General features: G+C 48.2%; 2 protein-coding genes across 2 annotated transcripts in view; one reads left to right on the forward strand and one right to left on the reverse strand.

The window, feature by feature from the left end:
* Window positions 1-3,392: 3,392 nt before the first annotated feature.
* On the forward strand, window positions 3,393-4,904 carry TMEM121B (transmembrane protein 121B). Its single transcript, XM_054988611.1, has 2 exons — window positions 3,393-3,578; window positions 3,642-4,904. Exons 1-2 carry the CDS (start codon window positions 3,393-3,395, stop codon window positions 4,902-4,904), a joined length of 1,449 nt encoding a protein of 482 aa, XP_054844586.1.
* A 5,914-nt stretch (window positions 4,905-10,818) lies between these two features.
* Window positions 10,819-16,194, reverse strand: part of IL17RA (interleukin 17 receptor A) — a 33,316-nt gene continuing 27,940 nt past the window's right edge. Inside the window, exon 12 of the mRNA XM_054988827.1 lies at window positions 10,819-15,209. Within this exon, the coding sequence (XP_054844802.1) occupies window positions 13,729-15,209 (1,481 nt within the window). The 3' untranslated portion in view covers window positions 10,819-13,728. The remainder of the gene's footprint in view (window positions 15,210-16,194) is intronic.

Consider the following 16,194-nt stretch of genomic DNA (forward strand, 5'->3'; position numbering starts at 1 on the left):
GTGCAGTCTGAAACACTGTATTGATTTAGGCTTAGAAGAGTGTATCTCTGATTAGAATTGCACTTTAAGGCTCATAATTCAACCACTGCACATAGTTGTCTCTCCCCACACTGCCGCTTCCCTAATCTACAGTAGGATAAACACTCAAGCCTACCTTACAAGACTGGATGAAAGCACAGCCTAACTCAAGGAGTCCCCTTCAATTCAGTTGGTCTTTATCTAATGTATGTATGTGCAGGGTTGCAATGTTTATGTACCTTTGGTATCAAGTGTGCTTTGAACATTTGAAATGTACTATTTATACGTGGTATTACATGCAAATTATAAATACTATAAAGTAAAATGTGCTATATGCATTTACACTAGACCCATTATATTAAGATATTCCAACAGAATGCATTTATTTATTAAATGTATATCCTGCCTTTTCACTGGTTGGGCTTCAAGATAACTTAATAACAGATATTGAAACAATACAAGATACAAAAAAAAAGGCCATTCAAGTAATTTTTAAAAAACTTCAAAAACAGAGCACAGAAGTAAATCCAATACAAAAGCAGAGATACTCATAAAAGCCGGCTCACAACTTGAGGAGTCCCTTAGATTCATGCCTACAGATGATGTTCAGATATTATACATGGTATGTAGCATCTTTATCCAACTTCATTTTGTGCAGCAGCTGCAGCTGTTCCTTGTAAGTTGCCAGTTGTCCAAGGTGCTGATTTTTCCTAGGTTAGATTACTGCAATATGTTCTGTGTAGGGCTGCTCCTGAAGATTGTTCAGAATCTTCCAATGATCCAGAATACCTCCCCAAGATTGCTCTATAGCACAGGTGCTAGGAAACACATCATGGCAGCTCTGGAAAAAAAATCCCACTAGAGGTTTTTTTGCTCTGCCAGCTCCGCATCTTTGGAAGTGCCACCCTGCACCTTTTTACTTGCTTCTGAATTTGTCAAATAGACAAATTTCCTAGGTATTTGCTGATGGTGAATGGTCTATGCATTGTCTTAGTCAATTTTCATTGCTTGCTTCTGCTTTTATTTACTCTGCTATTGATTTGGTTTTTACTGCTTCTCTTTTTTATCATCTGGTTTTAACATCAAGTTTTGATTGGAAGGGAAGATCAGAAATGTCTTAAATTCATAAACATCCCCCTCCCAATACGGTCATCAGCACCATGCAGACCTGCCGCAGCAACAGTTATTAGCAGAGCTTCTGTAAAGTGAGGATGAACCTGTGCCAAAACTGATGTCACCACATTTTTGCCTGCACCACAAAACTGGCCTCTTCACTTCTGTGTGGTCCACTGGTCCTTCCAATTAAGCAACCACTTCTTCTGGCCCTTTGCCAGCTCTGATTCAATTTCTTCTCCAGCAAAGGGTGCTTTCTGAGCTCCAGGCGCTCAGTAATTAGCTTACAGAAAAAACCATGCAAAGCGGCTCTGTTATGCCAAAAGAATCTAGAAGGAGGTGTTTTGGCTAGGGGGGTTTTATATGAGAAGTGCTATGGTGAAGTGGGAAAGGGCTCTGCGGAAACATGAGCATAAAGCTTCATTTCTAACACATTTGTTTCTATGGCATTCCTTTTCACTACATGTCTTTCCTGTTCAGCTGTAGCAATGAAGCTTCTTGCTACTTTTCCTGCAGTTGGGCTCCTTGGTGCTCAATCTTGTCTGAAGTTCATCAGATGAACATTGTTAATCTTTGCAAACGGAATCATGTATATCAGGGTGCAAGTTCAGACTCATATACTTTAATGCACACTTGGAAAGAGCAACTTTCCTGAACACGGGAAAATGGAAGGTGAGAGGGCAGGCTATATTCTTCTCATGCAGATCTGCAGGTTTTCTATAATTGAGATTTCCACTTCACCCTGTAAGGGGCACACAGTCTGGTGGGGGAGAACAATGTAAAGCAGTATAGGGAGGAAACTGAGGTATAAATAAATGCCCCATGATTCCGCTGATTGTGTAGCCTAACTCTGAGCCCACAGCGTTCAGGGCTCGTTCACTCAACGGGTATGTGCCGGCTGTCGCTCAGCATGCACAGATGCATTCATGTGAATAGATGCAATTCCTTTTCCTTGAAGGTTACTCAGACATCTGTGATATGGCTGCTATTATGACCTGAATAAGAGATGCTGGCAAATTAACAGGTGCTTTGAAGCCCCGGTTGTTTTCCTGGTACAGGCAAAACGTGCCTCATCTACCAGATCAGTCATGGCATATTGAGCTCATTGAACCTTGGTGCTGATGGAAAGTACCATCAAGTTGTATTGTGGTGACCCCTGCTGGGGTTTTTAAGGCAACAGACTAGGAAAGCTGGTTTGCCATTGCCTGCCTCTGTACAGCCACCCTGGTCATCTTTGGTCTGGCATACAATTACTAGCCAAGGCTGACCCTGCTTAGCTTGACAAGAGTGGGCTGGTGGCCTTGAATGCCTGTAGAGGGGAATGTGTGGGTCTGCTGGATGGCCAGAGATCTTTAAAATGCAATTTCTGGTTTAAATAGAGTGTAATGAGTTGCCAGTAGCAAGCTTTGTTTTTGTACCAAGGTGCTACTCTTTGTACACTGTTCTCAAAATGTTTGCTTTAAAGGATAACTTAAAAAGCAAGGAGAAGCTCAATCCATCCCCGCAGCTGTCCTTTCCCCCCAAAAGTGGATCAAGGCCAAACCAGCCCCTTCTCGCTGACAGCCACTGGTGACTAAGGCATATGGGAAGGGGGGGGGGACTAAGCCTTAAGGCAAGGCTTGCCTCCTGGAAGGGAGCGGGTGGCTTAAGAGGCGCTTTCCTAGGCAACAGCCAGCCAGCCTCCCCGGCGAAGTGACTCATTTGCTGCTGCGCCAGGCCGCCCACCCCGTTGCCACGGAACGAGAGGCGAGGGGGTGGGCAATCCAGCAGCAGCGGCTCCCAGGTATCCTCCTGCCTCCCGACAGCTCCTGGCCCCGGAACCCACGGCCGCCTCTCCGCACTCGGCCGGCGCTTTCCTCCAAGGAACCAGCCGCCGCCGCCGCGCCCCACCTGCGCCTCTCCGGGTCCACCTACCCCGCATCGGCCCGCAAGATCCAGCCGAGTCGCTCCGCGCAGGATTCTTCTCTTCCCTCCAGCGCGCGCCCTCGAGGCACCGGTCCGGGCTTCGTCTCTCCGGATCCACTCCGGACCCTTCCTCCCTGGTCCTGCCCGCGATCCGCTCCGGGTTTCTGCTGGTTCCGAGCGAGGAAGGGAAGATCCAGGCCGGGTCTCGCCTGCCGCTCAGCCCCCTCCCGCCGCGCCGTCCTCCGCCCATCCCCGGCGCCTCCGCCGCTCGGCGCTCCGCGGGCAGCTCGCTGGCTGCGCGCCCGGCCGGGGGCTGCGGCGGGCCCGGCGTCTCGGGGCGCGAGGGCAGGCCGACCATGCAGCGGGGGGTCTCCAAGCAGCGCTCGGTCTCCTCCTCCTCGGGCTCCTTCCAGGCTCCGCCGCCGCCTCCCCCCGCCGCCGACCTCCAGCCGCTCTTTCTGGGCGGCGGCGGCGGCGTCAGCAGCTCCTCCAGCGGCAGCAGCAGCTCGAGCGGCGGCTCCCGGCGGGGCAGGCGGGGCTCAGTGTCCAGCTCCACCCGCACCCGCACCCGCAGCAGCAGCAGCAGCAGCGAGGACGACGAGGAGGAGGAGGAGGAGGAAGGCGAGGAAGCCAAGCCGCTCGTGCCGGCGGCGCCGGAGCCCCCCGCCGCCGCGCCCGCCGCCTGCGCCTCGCCGGCCTCCAGCGGCGCCTCCGGCCTGGGCGGCGGCATGACGGCTGGGGAGGCCTTCGGGGCGGCGGCGGGCGGCGGGCCGGCCTGGGCGGCGAGCGGCGGCCCCCGCTGGGGCTACAAGGCGCTGTCCCTGGTGCTGCTGCTGGGCCAGGGCGCGCTGCTGGACCTCTACCTGATCGCCGTCACCGACCTCTACTGGTGCAGCTGGATCGCCACCGACCTGGTGCTGGCCGCCGGCTGGGGCATCTTCTTCTGCCGCAACAGCCGCGCCCGCCGCCGGGAGCGCCCGCCCGGGGCCGCCGGGCACCCCCTGCCGCCGCCGCCGCCCCTGCACCCCCTGCTGGGCCACCCGCCGCACGGGGGCCGCGGCGGCGGCGGCGGCGCGGGCAAGGCCGGCGGGGCGGCGCGGCGCGGCGGGGACTTCGCCTACGCGCACCTGGCCTGGCTGATCTACGCCATCGCCTTCACGCCCAAGGCGGCGCTCATCCTGGGCACGTCCATCCTGGAGCTGGTGGAGCTGCGCCTGCCGCTGGGCGCCACCGGCTTCCGCGTCACGCTGGCGCTCTCGGCCCCGCTGCTCTACTGCCTGCTGCGCGCCATCGGCGCCGACGCCTCCCCCGGCCGCCTGCTGCTGCCGCCCCAGCCGCGCGCCGCCGCCGCCGCCTTCCTGGCCACCTGCCTCGACCTGCTGGACAGCTTCACGCTGCTGGAGCTGCTGCTGCTGCCGCCCGGCCGGCCGGCCCTGGCGCTGCCGCCGCCGCTGCGCTACCTGCTGCTGGCCGTCTACTTCCTCTGCCTGGCCTCGCCCGTCCTCTGGCTCTACGAGCTCAGCGCCCCGCGGCCGCCCGGCGCCGCCCGCCTGGCCCTGCACTGGCTGCTGCCCGCCGGCCTGCTGGACGCGCCGCTGCTGGCCCTGCGCTGCCTGCTGCTGGTGCGCTACCAGCAGCCGCTCTCCGTCTTCATGCTCAAGAACCTCTTCTTCCTGGCCTGCCGCGCCCTCGAGGCCCTGGAGGCCTGCTGCCTGCTGCGCGCCGCCGCCGGGCCCCGGGCCAAGACCAAGAGCGCGCCCGACCCCGCCGCCGGGCCCGCGCCCGGCCAGCTCAGCCACTGCGTCTCCGAGAACGACATGGGGCCTCACGGCTATGTCAACACCCTGGCCGTCACGGCGCAGAGCTGAGGGCTGGGCTGGCCGCCCAGGGTTGCCCCCTCCGGGCGAGGGCTGGAGATCTCCCGGAGGGACCGCTGATCTCCCGATGACTCAGATCCACCGCCTGGAGAACATGGCTGCTTGGGAGGGAGGACGCGATGGCATGAAACCCCCGAGGTCCCTCACCTCCCCCAACCCCACCCTCTCCAGGCTCCATCACCAAATAGCCAGGCATTTCCCAACCTGGAGATGACAGCCCTAGCCGGGAGGGGACTGGACAGCTGCCTGTGCCTGTCATTCACCCCCTGAGCCTAGACTTTGGCCGCCTTCTTCACCTGTGCTCCTGTTTTAGTTTAGGAACCCCCTCAAGGTTATTTCCTATTTATAATTATAAACGAAGCCAGCGTTTCAGACTGACCCCCTCAGTGATAGGGTCACCAGCCTCCAGGTGGGCAGTGGAGATCTCCCACATTACAAATGTTCTCCAGGTGACAAAGGCCTGGAGAAAATGGCTGCTTTGGAGGGTGGGCCATAGGGCATTATACCCCACTTCCTTCCTGAACCTCACCTTCCTGAGGCTCTACCACCAAAAATCCTTCAGGAATTTCCTGACCTGAAATTGGCAACCCTACCCAGCGATTATACCAGATCCAACACTCTGAGCCTCTCTCAGTGCCAACAGCGGCCTGAAGCTGATTCCAGCTGCCTGAAGCCTTGAACGAACAAGGTTTCCTTGGCAAAGTTAGAAGCAGCCCCTAATGTGCAGGTACTACCTCCACCGCCAAGCAGCCAGAGAGATGCCCACACTGTTCACGTTCCATAGCATCAACCACATCTCCAGGGCAATGGGAAGCAGCCTACATTTTCCATCCTAATCTTCACATTTTTGTCTGCTACCCTTTGCCTTAAGTAACCCCTTCCCACCTCCTTCTGGACCCCATTAGTTGTATAAAGTTATTTATTTTTCCTTGTATCCTGCTATTACATGGGTAGTCAGGTAGTCAAAAGGTAAACCAGGTTCACACCCACCCATCCCATCCCATGCAATGGACTCACAAAAGGAATAAGCTTCCTGTTCCTGTTATCCTTTCTCCTCCCAACTGGTTGATCTTTACCCCAACAAACTTTCATACCCTGCTTCCCAAACCTCAAATCCTCATAACCCACTTACAGCTAAGCAACTTACCTTCTTTGCCACCACTGGGTGGGATTGTAGAACTCAAGGAGATTGAGTTCTGGACTGTGTCATTGCTCAGCATATTCATGAGCTGATTTTATCCAGAACGGAGGAAAAAGAACATCTTCCTCCCCATTCTCAGCCTTGGTCAGGTTTCCCTCTCTGCCCTTACTGAGGTGCCTCCTACCACCACTGCCTATAGGGTTGGGGGGGGGGGGAGAGTGAGGGGACAGCTGTTTTCTGGAACTCTGACTTGCCTCCTCTGCTACTTGTTCTCCATATCCTCCCTGGGGCTGCTGCAGACATTATGAAGGGGAACTCAGCCATAATGTCAGTGCCCAACACACAGTAACTTTCACGCTGGTGCTAAGTTGTGCCTACAGCAGGATTTGAGTCCAGTGGCACCTTAGAGACCACCAAAATCTTCAGTGTGTAAGCTTTCACTCTGAAGAAGGGAGCTCAGACCCAGAAAATCTTGCTGATCTCTAAGGTGCCACTGGACTCATATCTCGCTGTTCTACTGCAGACCAACACAGCTACCCACCTAAAGTTGTGCCTAGTTCTTGCTGAGGTGGTAAACTTATGTCTAGGCTACTACCCGCCCCCCTCCCCAAGGCATATATATGTTCCACAAGAGTGGCTGGTTCTCTTGCTATATACAAAACAGCTGATATGCAGATATTCTGTAGGCGGGGATTTGTTGTTTATTGGGAGCATTCTGTCATGTTATATCCTGCACATACTTCCATTCTGTACAGCCCAGGTTTACCATCTTGGTGAGAACAAGGCCTTGGCTATTTGAAAATCTGTGCCTCTCCTTAGCATTGCTGCTCAGGGCACTACATCTGTGTCAGCGGCTACAGCCAAGGGCAAACCAGGGGAACTGTTTTGCTCAACAGTTCTCCCCTTTTCTAAATCCCTTCAGCTCGCTTCTTGGAGGAAAACACAACACAAAGGGTTAATGCCATCAGCAAGAAGAAATGTGTCAGCCGCAACTGCTTTCTTTCCTGGGAGATGGCAACCTGTTACTTCTGATGTTTTTCAAAGCCTAGAGCTGTTTGTTAGAATCACAAAAGATTCAGCAGCATCTTCTCGGGGGTTTTTTGAAAAAGCATGGTCACTGGGTTTCCATTTGTTCTTTGCCTAGCTCTGCTTAATGCCCACGCAAAGTTTTAAGCCCAGATTGTACTCAAGTTTCTGGTGGTTATGATTTAGAGACTGTACCATTGATGGCTTTCCTGTTAGGACTTGAAATGTGCAACCCTCTTACACCCACCAGCAGCAAAGAATCACTTTTAATCCTCCATTATCTTGTAAAATATCTGCAACAGCTACTGTATGATTCCGGTTGAGAACACCCTCATGGGAAAGTTTCTGAACTTAGGGAAGAAAGGACCCATCTTTTTCCTTGCTAAAAATTTCTACCTCTGTGCTCAAACCTCATTGCATTATGTTCAGACTTTGTGCAAAGGGGACATTTATGCCTAATTTTATTCAGAGAGGGGCTTAAAAACCCTTCTTGACTGAGACATAACTCTCTGGTGATAACAGGGTTTTATCAACAATCTCCACTTGCCAGGGCTCTGGTTTTCTCCAAGATAGACGTGCATGATTTAAGCAACTGGTGCTCTGTTTTGAGGACGTTCCCTTGCTTATACTTATGAGGTCAACAGCAACTGGCTTATAGGCAAATGGGCCTCCCACTTGGAACAAATAAGGTGAAATGAAGGACTCTAGACCATTGTCATGTTATTAGATATTTATTTATTGGTCCTGGTTGGTATGTGCTGTGCGCTAAACCTAATTTAACATGGAATGAAGATTGGCACAAAGAGATCACATTAGAAAAGAACTCGGGGAACTGCTTGAGTATCTTGACAAGAGCCCCAAAGTTGGCCTCTTTCCTTTGGGTGCATGCCGCTCTTCAAATGGGTGTTGGGGGAAGCATGCTCTTTGAGACCAATCTGGCTCATTGGACCCTAGCTATCCTCAGTTTAAGGTTCCACAAGTAAAAGCCAATTAACTATACATGTAGGCAAATGGAGCTAAACTGATAAGCAAGTCATGTATGCAAGATCAATCTTCACCTAGCTTTGTATTTTGCTTTAAAAAAAAAACAGGCCTGAAGAGCCAGCTATTGGGTTAGGTATGCTCCAGTGGCATGATTCTTTTTCCAAAAATACTCCAGCAGGAAAGGGCAACAGAATGCCATCCGATAGGTATCCAAAGCCTATCCTGGAATAGGGTGCTTCTTGGGAATTCTCGGCCCCTGCTTTGTCTGAACACACGTTCCTCCTTTGATTAAAACAACTTTATTAGCAAGAAATGGTCTAAAAAGCACAGCAAGGTGGTCCTCAGACACAGCTTTGCTATGATGTTTATATTCTGCCTTTCCTTTCTGTACTGGCATTCTTATGGAGCATGCCACTCAATTCCTTGGAAAACTAGCCAAGGCCAGTTGGAGTTTCTCTGAGCCACCTGCTTGTTGACCACAAGCCAGCTGATAGCTGCAATGGGAGCAAGGACTAGGGTTTAACTTTCTCTGCAGCACTGTCTGCTTTCACAGCTTTTTGAAACCTGATTATGTGATATTGTGGCCAGGGGCCTTCCCTTCTGTAACTTCTTTCTATTTGTCTAGACAATCTTGGTGCTGTGAGTGACTGTGATTGTAAAACTAAGTACTGTGGACTTTTCCTCTGTGCTCTGAGATACTTGAGAGGGATGCTAATTTCCTACCAGAGAGAAAGAACAGATGGACATAGGATATTTTGCTCCCTCCACCCAAAGAAGGAATCTTCAGTGAAACAGCCTCAGGAACAAAGAGGCCATAAGCCATTACAGCAGTTCTTTACTTTTTAAACAGGCAAGCATACACCCAGCTATAGTATATGACAGATTCTCTGCCAGACACAAGGTTGCTTGTGAAACAGAGAAACAGGTCAGCAGCAGAACAGGTCAGAAATAGATTTTGCAGAACTTTCTTGGTAATAACCAATACAATCAAAGTAAGTTTGATTTCCCTGTATGTTGACATAGTCATGTTTACTAAGATCCAGTTGCAGTCGAGTGAGCCCCTAGCGGGATCAGGAGGCATGCACACTTCCTCTTGCTCCAGTGCTAGGGCTACACACAGAAAACCCTCTCAGAATAGTAATCGCATTCAGGAGTTGTGTGTGCATAGTGTGTAACAGTGGGGGTGAAAATAAATCTACCCCTGCTTGTTGCAGACACCTGGGTGGGGTACACTTCTTCTCAGAGGGCCCTACTGACGCAGAGCAGAAACGGGGCCACTGGGGTTCAGAAAAGGGATTATTACCTTGAAGCATCAGTAACACACAACTTCATTAATAATGTTTCATCAGCATTGGATAAAGTTAAAATATGTTTCTCTAACAATTTCCATATGTATTTAGTTTTGAACATAGTGGCAGTTGTTAATAGAGTAATTTATCACCTTTACAAATCGAACTTAGCACTATTATTTTGATCAGAATTTGTTTAAGGAGGGGCATATGCATCTAATTCATGTGCTTGCTCTATCAACTTTTGGATAAGAGAAGAACCACCTTAAGTAACACCCCCCCCCAAAGTGTTTCCTCAAATCTCACACATTTCTCCTTTATTATATAGCCATACCAGCATTCATAGAACAATTACTGGCCTCTGTGTAGGCATGCAAGTCTGCCCCATCATTTCAGTATTCAAGGGAGCTTTGTGTTTTCCTTTCTTCAGGCAAGTCATTAATTTATAGAGACAGTAGCTATAAAAGGGACAGGTCTCAGGGGCAGTAACAGCTAGGAAACAGGGTAAGGAAACTTAGCATTCCCACCAAGTTAACAGAGCTAATATTTTTTAAAAAAAGATTTTGTTCATAAAATAAAAAATTAGTAACAACTTTTTTCTTGAAGTATAATTTATTAACTTTTGGGAAGTGAAATCAGATGCAAGATATGGCTTCTACAACTAAAAATTCTATAAACAGAAAACCTCACAAGAAGGACACACCTCCCCCACACACCTTTTCTCCCCCACTGAACAGCAAAAATACTGTGTCCCATCTACATTTATGCCTGTTGGGAACATTTACAAGCAACTGTGGGAAGGGTGGGGGAGAGAAGTTTTTTGGGGGGTGATCTTCAAAAAAAAAAAAGGCAGCAAGAGGTAAATAGCCCATATCTCCCTCATGTCAGCCTTCTCTTAAATCACAGCTCCAATGGCTCCAATTTGGGTATGGGTGGAAGAATCTCGAAAACAAATCCTGCAGCAATATTTAATGCATAATTGCAGCCTTAGGTACAATTTCTACATTCAGCAGAACTGGAAGTAATAGCTTTTCATGGCTTGTACCCCGTGTCAGGATACATGTCTGCATGCTCTAAGATGGGTGGGGTGGGGTGGAAATTGCCCTGATGATAGGGAAAAAGGCAGGATGAAACACAGGACAAACCTTCTAATCCTTCCCCCATATATGCTTGAAATTTTTAACTCTGGTAAGCACTCAACCAATCCCACCACCCTGTTAGTTTGAAGTTGTATGTTTCATGAAAAGACCAGTCACTTATTTCTGCTGAACATATAAAGCTGACCCTTAAACTGGGCTTACAACCACAGTGGAATGAGGTGGAAGAAGGGATTGTGCCACTTAAAAGTTTGCCACTATATAAAATTGGGAGTGGGGACAACCATAGGCTGTTGCCTATCCTCACACATAGCCAGCTGTTATTTCCCTCTTCTATTAACTCCAACAAGATAGTTACAAATCTGCACTTTTAAAAAAAAAACAGTTTTAAGTTAAATCTTGTATCAACCAAAGGTGCAGAATACACACAGGGCTCATCTACTTCTTATATGGGATATAAATGGTTGGATCTTTTATTTTAAAATCATGTAAAACAGCTATGGGGGGGGGCTTAATTTACGTGGGGTTCCACAGCATGGGAGAAGAGGTTACTAGCTATTCCCTGCAGACTGTTTTCCTGATCAGAAACTAATCTAATTAATCCCTCTGAGTCTGAACTATAAGCTCCATGGGAGAAAAGAGACACCTATACTTGACCTGTCCTTTTCTCCCTGCTTTCCTACAGAGAAGGAAGTATCTACCAGCAAAATGGTACAGGGAGAAGTTTAACTCTGTGGCCCCAAGCTGAATTCATTGCCATTCTGCCAGTGCTTTTTCACTGTTACGTTGTGAGATCTGATAACGGATCTCTGAGCAATGTATAACAGGATCTAAACAGGCAACTTGGCAACCACTGGTCATGAAACATTATTACTGATATGGCAATGCTGGTATCAAGACAGATCTCTTAGTGCCTCCCTCTGGCAAACAACACCTCACAGGATTCCTGTTGTATTCTTAAACAAATGCATGTAGAATGTCTGGACATTTAAGAAGAAAATGTACTATTATACTGTATAAGGCACCATCTATCTATACACAGTGACTGTGGAATACCAACTCTCCCCACCCAAATAACTTTGCCACTAAGTGGATGAAAGGTCACTCGTGCTTGTTTTATAGATAGAAAACCAGAACTCACTAGCTGTTCTCCATTTTCTTGAACTGAAATTTTGGCATGGGAGGAGCGGTGGTCACAGCAGTTACACAGTTTCCTGGATAAAATTTGAGGACAACGCTTTGGCAATCATTCACCTACTAGTGAGCAAGTACAATTCTACAGTACTTCCCTTGAAAAGTTAAAAGAAACATATACAAGTAGAAATACAAAAAGTGTAGCCTAATTGGAATATGGCATACTGAAACTTTTCTCTTTAGTTATAAATATTTAACAGGAAAAGCTAGAGAAAAGCTACAAAATACATTGTTGGCTTGTATAATCAAGAGCTACTAAAAGCTGCCGCTGGAAAAAAACAGACTACATGAACCAATAGGATAGGCACCAGATATGCTACTGTTCCATTTAAACACAGTGCAATTACTAAGACAGCAGGCCTGATGGGGAAAAGAGAATATAATGAAATAAAAATGTTTTGGGATTACCCCCCCCAGCCACACTATGGGAGCTGCTGAATTGATCAGTAAGCTTGGGCTGAATTAGTAACTGATGCACATGAAGTCTTCATAACCATTTCAGCTTATTATAAGTAATCATTCAGGATTACTCAGCTTTGGAAGTCTATTTCAAGGGGATGTGAAGAACCCACTTCAGTCTCAAGAAGTCCACAGTATGACTTCATCAATGAAAAGTGCAATCCGTTGCTCAGCAACCACTTGCAATATCAGAGGGCACGATCCTGTTCTGGTACGCACTGTCATCTCTCCCTCTCATTTCTTCTAGGCATCATCTGCCTACATTAAACTGCATCAGATTCTTCCTCCATTCCCAATCGATCACCAGCTCTCAAAGAGCATTTTGAAGTCAGACTAGCTCTTTAAACCTCTCTTCTCCTTACACAGTTCAACTGTTCTTTCCTATCTGCCTGTGCCTTGGCTTGTATCAGCCAAGTCAGCAGCCCTGACGCACAGCAGGGAACTCTGAAGTGATTCAGATGAGGCATATGAAGTTATTCATACTGCAGTGAGGTGTACATCTTACAGAACCCCTTGCCCAAGACTCTGACCTGGCACTCACGTGACACTTTGCCACTGGGATGCTGCTGAAAACAGTAGCCTTGTGGTGCTTTCAGAGGCATGCTATTATGGACAGTCCGAAATAATTAAGTGTCTCTGTTGGATTTTCCTATACCTGAACGGAACTTCATGACTCTATTCCAGTTGTTTAAAAATGAAATATTCCCTCCTAAATTACATTTGTCTGGTCCTTACTCTTGGCATTACACAATGTACAAAGAACATCTCCATTACCAAAACTAGGCACTTTTAGAAGATTGCTTAAGCAATTTGAATTATCCCTCAACTGCAACTTGAATATGGAGTCTGCCAATTCATTTGCAATTTGCTGGAAGATCCGTAACACAAACAGCAGTGCTGGAACAGCTAGCAATAGAAAATGAAAGTTATTACTGCAGTGCTTATAACTAAACTGAACAACTGCTCAACCTAAGAATCAATACAAGAGGATTTTACCTTATTGACCCTAAGTTGAAATAGCCCAGAATACAATGCTTCTTGAGGAACAAGATTTTAACATCTGTCTTGCTGTTTCCTTACAATATTTTTTTAAATCTGTCATTATCAATATATTTGGTACTAAACGGATTATGCCAGTAATACCCAGGTTATTAGATTCCTTCTGAGGTCAGAATGCAAGAGCCCAGTGCTGGATCAGACTAGTGGTCCATCTAGTTTGGCACCCGGTTTCACACAGTGACCAACCAGTTGCCATGGAGGGTCAACAAACAGGGCCAACCTGCTGGGCTGTTCCTCTGACCTGCTGAACATTCTTGTGCTCCCATGTGGCAGTGTGCGATGTCAATTAATCTACAGACTGAACACATTAATATTTGACATCTTCCTCCATTTAGCGACAGACTGATGCAGCACAGAGTGTTTCAGAAAATACTGTTAGCAAAAAGTATGGACAGGTCAGCTCTGCTGCCAGATGGCTGCAATCCATTAGAACTATCCATTAGACTTCACAAAAATGTGTGCTGTAATGACATCCAAACTTGCCTGAGGGACTAAGCCTGAAATGTTTGCACTCCTGCCTACAGTCATAGACACAAACCTTGGTCCTGGATGGAGACTAGCAGCCTCTAGAGGACACCCATTACCCCTCCCTTGCCACTCCGGCTGGAGTTCTGCTGAATGTCCTGGAAAAGCAGCTGCTGCTGAAGACTCTTTAGACTGTCCAAGATATCTGGAGAGACAAACTCAGCATCTCTGTGGCTTTCTTGGTCCTGATCTTTTTCCTCCTCTTCCTCAACAGGGCCATCTGAAGGCAGAGGAGAACTTCTGGAAATGTAACCTTGGTCTGATTGCACTGACTGTCTCTGATCTTTGCACAGCTCCTCAAAAACTAGGGGCTGCTGCTGCTCATTAACAACTTCCTGGCAGACAGGTGCTTCTGAAAGGCCAAGGCTTTGGTGATAGAGAGAAAGCATTAGTCCCTCCAGCTGTTGCCTCACATCAGCTGGTAGGGGCTGGGCATTTGAGGACAGTTCTTCTTGAAGCACTACACTGTGTCTCCTTGGCATGCTCATCTCCAGTATAGGGTCTCCTTCCAGCCAGTCTTCATTGGTCAACAATTGATGGCTGAATATCTCTCTCTCTTCTGCAAGAGCAACTGGCTCTACTACCTGGACCTGGGAAGTCTCATTATCTGCAGGAATGATCAAGGTTTGGAATGCTGGATCCTCTTGTGGAAGAAGCTGGGGTAGCAGCTGGCAGGTTCCAAGCTCATCCTCTTTGATGCAGAGGTTGACCTGGCAACAGCTGTTGGGGTCAGGCTCCTGTAGAAACAGCTGCTGTTTCAAAATCCCCCCCTCAAGCAGTGTTAGATCCTCACAGAGCTCCCCGTTCAAAGACTGCAAATCACCCTCTTCTCCGCAGCCGGCATTTTCTCTTTCAAACCAATCAGGGTGCTCAGCCTGCCATTCCTTGAATTTCTGCACTGCTTCTTTCAGTTTTTGGCCACTTGGGCTTTCAGTGTACCTTTCGGCAGAGATCTCAGGAATCTGATGGACTCGCCCTGGCTCAAACTTCTCCAGATCCTGAATCAGGAAATAAACTTCTTCAAACTTGTCCATTAGCTGGTACTTGGAGGTGACGTTGAAGGGGTCTGGAATATCCTTTTCATTGCTTATGCCCTCAAAATAGCAAACCAGGTATGTGCCAAAACAAGCTGGCTGCTTAAAGTCTGGCAGGATCAGATTCAAAGCAGGAGTGAACATGTCCCCCATTGGCAGCCGGTTATCTTGCCTGAGAGAGACAGACACTTCCTCGTGCCTAAGCATAGCTTGCCACTTGGCTCGTGTACCTCGAGAACACAAGATGATGATTTTGAAAGAGCGCGCTTCCATTTCTTGCTTTTGCCGAGTGAGCCAGCGTATAGCCCCCATCTTGGAAATCTCATGCTCCTCCAGCAGGTCTAGGATCACCTCAGTACCACAGACCGTGAACATGAACTCAGCAAACTTCATCACAACATCGACATAAAGCTTGTGATCAGCAGAATACACAATCCAAACCTTGCTAGGCTTCAGGAGCGGGGCAGGCTGTGACAGACGCAGCAGACCTGGGAAATGGAGACGTTGCAAAAACCCCATTACAGTCATTGCACTGCATATATGGCAAGTGAGAGAAGAAAACACCAGGCTGTACAGCAGCAGCAAATACAGGAACAGGTACTCAATGTAAGGTATTGCTAACCAGCGTTAAGCTAACACAGTTTAACCTACCACACATAATAGTAAGAGGATGACTCCCCCCACATCTCAGTTCATTCACACAATCTAAGATCAGCAAGGATAGCAGAAATGATAGTTGCTCCAGGAACACTGGGGATCTTATGTTTGCACACTACAGTTTGGTTCACATTGTGTTTCTAGCCCACTGAGCAGTAAAGAGACACTTCATTAGGAAGCTAAATAAAATTAAAGTGGAGGGTGGGGTCTTCCAGACACCAGAGCTGTCAGCTCCTCTCTCTCTCTCACACACACACTCACTCACACAGGGAGGCTTGGCGCTTACACCTTTGCTGTTCACTAGCTTCTCCAGGTGCTACAGAGGAGCTCTTCCACTACAAAGCATGCCTCCTCTGATGCTAGGAACTTCCAACAGGCCAAAGTTTTTCAAGGAGCTCCAAAGTGCCTAGTATGAAAGGAATGTGCCCTGCAGCACCTGGAGAAGAAGCATGTGAGGAGTAAAGGTACAGAATCCAAGCCACAGTCCTTGGCCCTACGTTTCCTTTTCAAGTCCACTTAACAGACTTTGCAAAAAAAAAAAAAGCCTCAAATCTACAACACAAACCACTTTTACAAGTTGATGTTTGTGCTTGGCACAGACTTATGTCCTGTCATCTAACAGCAGTACATACAATATTGAATAAAATAGTATTTTAATTGCTACACTGCTGGAGATATACCTAACCCTTTCAGACACAGCAGTTTCCTGTCCACTACAAGCCAGGAAATTTTGCTGCCTTCTTGATCTAAAAATGAAGTGCCTTACAGTGCAATCCAATGCAGTTATTCCAGTTGCTTTCTTCAGATCTAGACCGG

Source organism: Eublepharis macularius, chromosome 9 (assembly GCF_028583425.1).
Source record: "Eublepharis macularius isolate TG4126 chromosome 9, MPM_Emac_v1.0, whole genome shotgun sequence".
NCBI lineage: Eukaryota > Metazoa > Chordata > Lepidosauria > Squamata > Eublepharidae > Eublepharis > Eublepharis macularius.

What these genes read in the sequence shown, in the direction of transcription:
- TMEM121B (XM_054988611.1), top strand. Translation starts at nt 3,393, where the DNA reads ATGCAGCGGGGGGTCTCCAAGCAGCGCTCGGTCTCCTCCTCCTCGGGC. An exon ending in GGCGGGGCAGGCGGGGCTCA is followed by an intron (nt 3,579 to 3,641) that starts GTGTCCAGCTCC and finishes GACGACGAGGAG; the next exon opens with GAGGAGGAGGAGGAAGGCGA.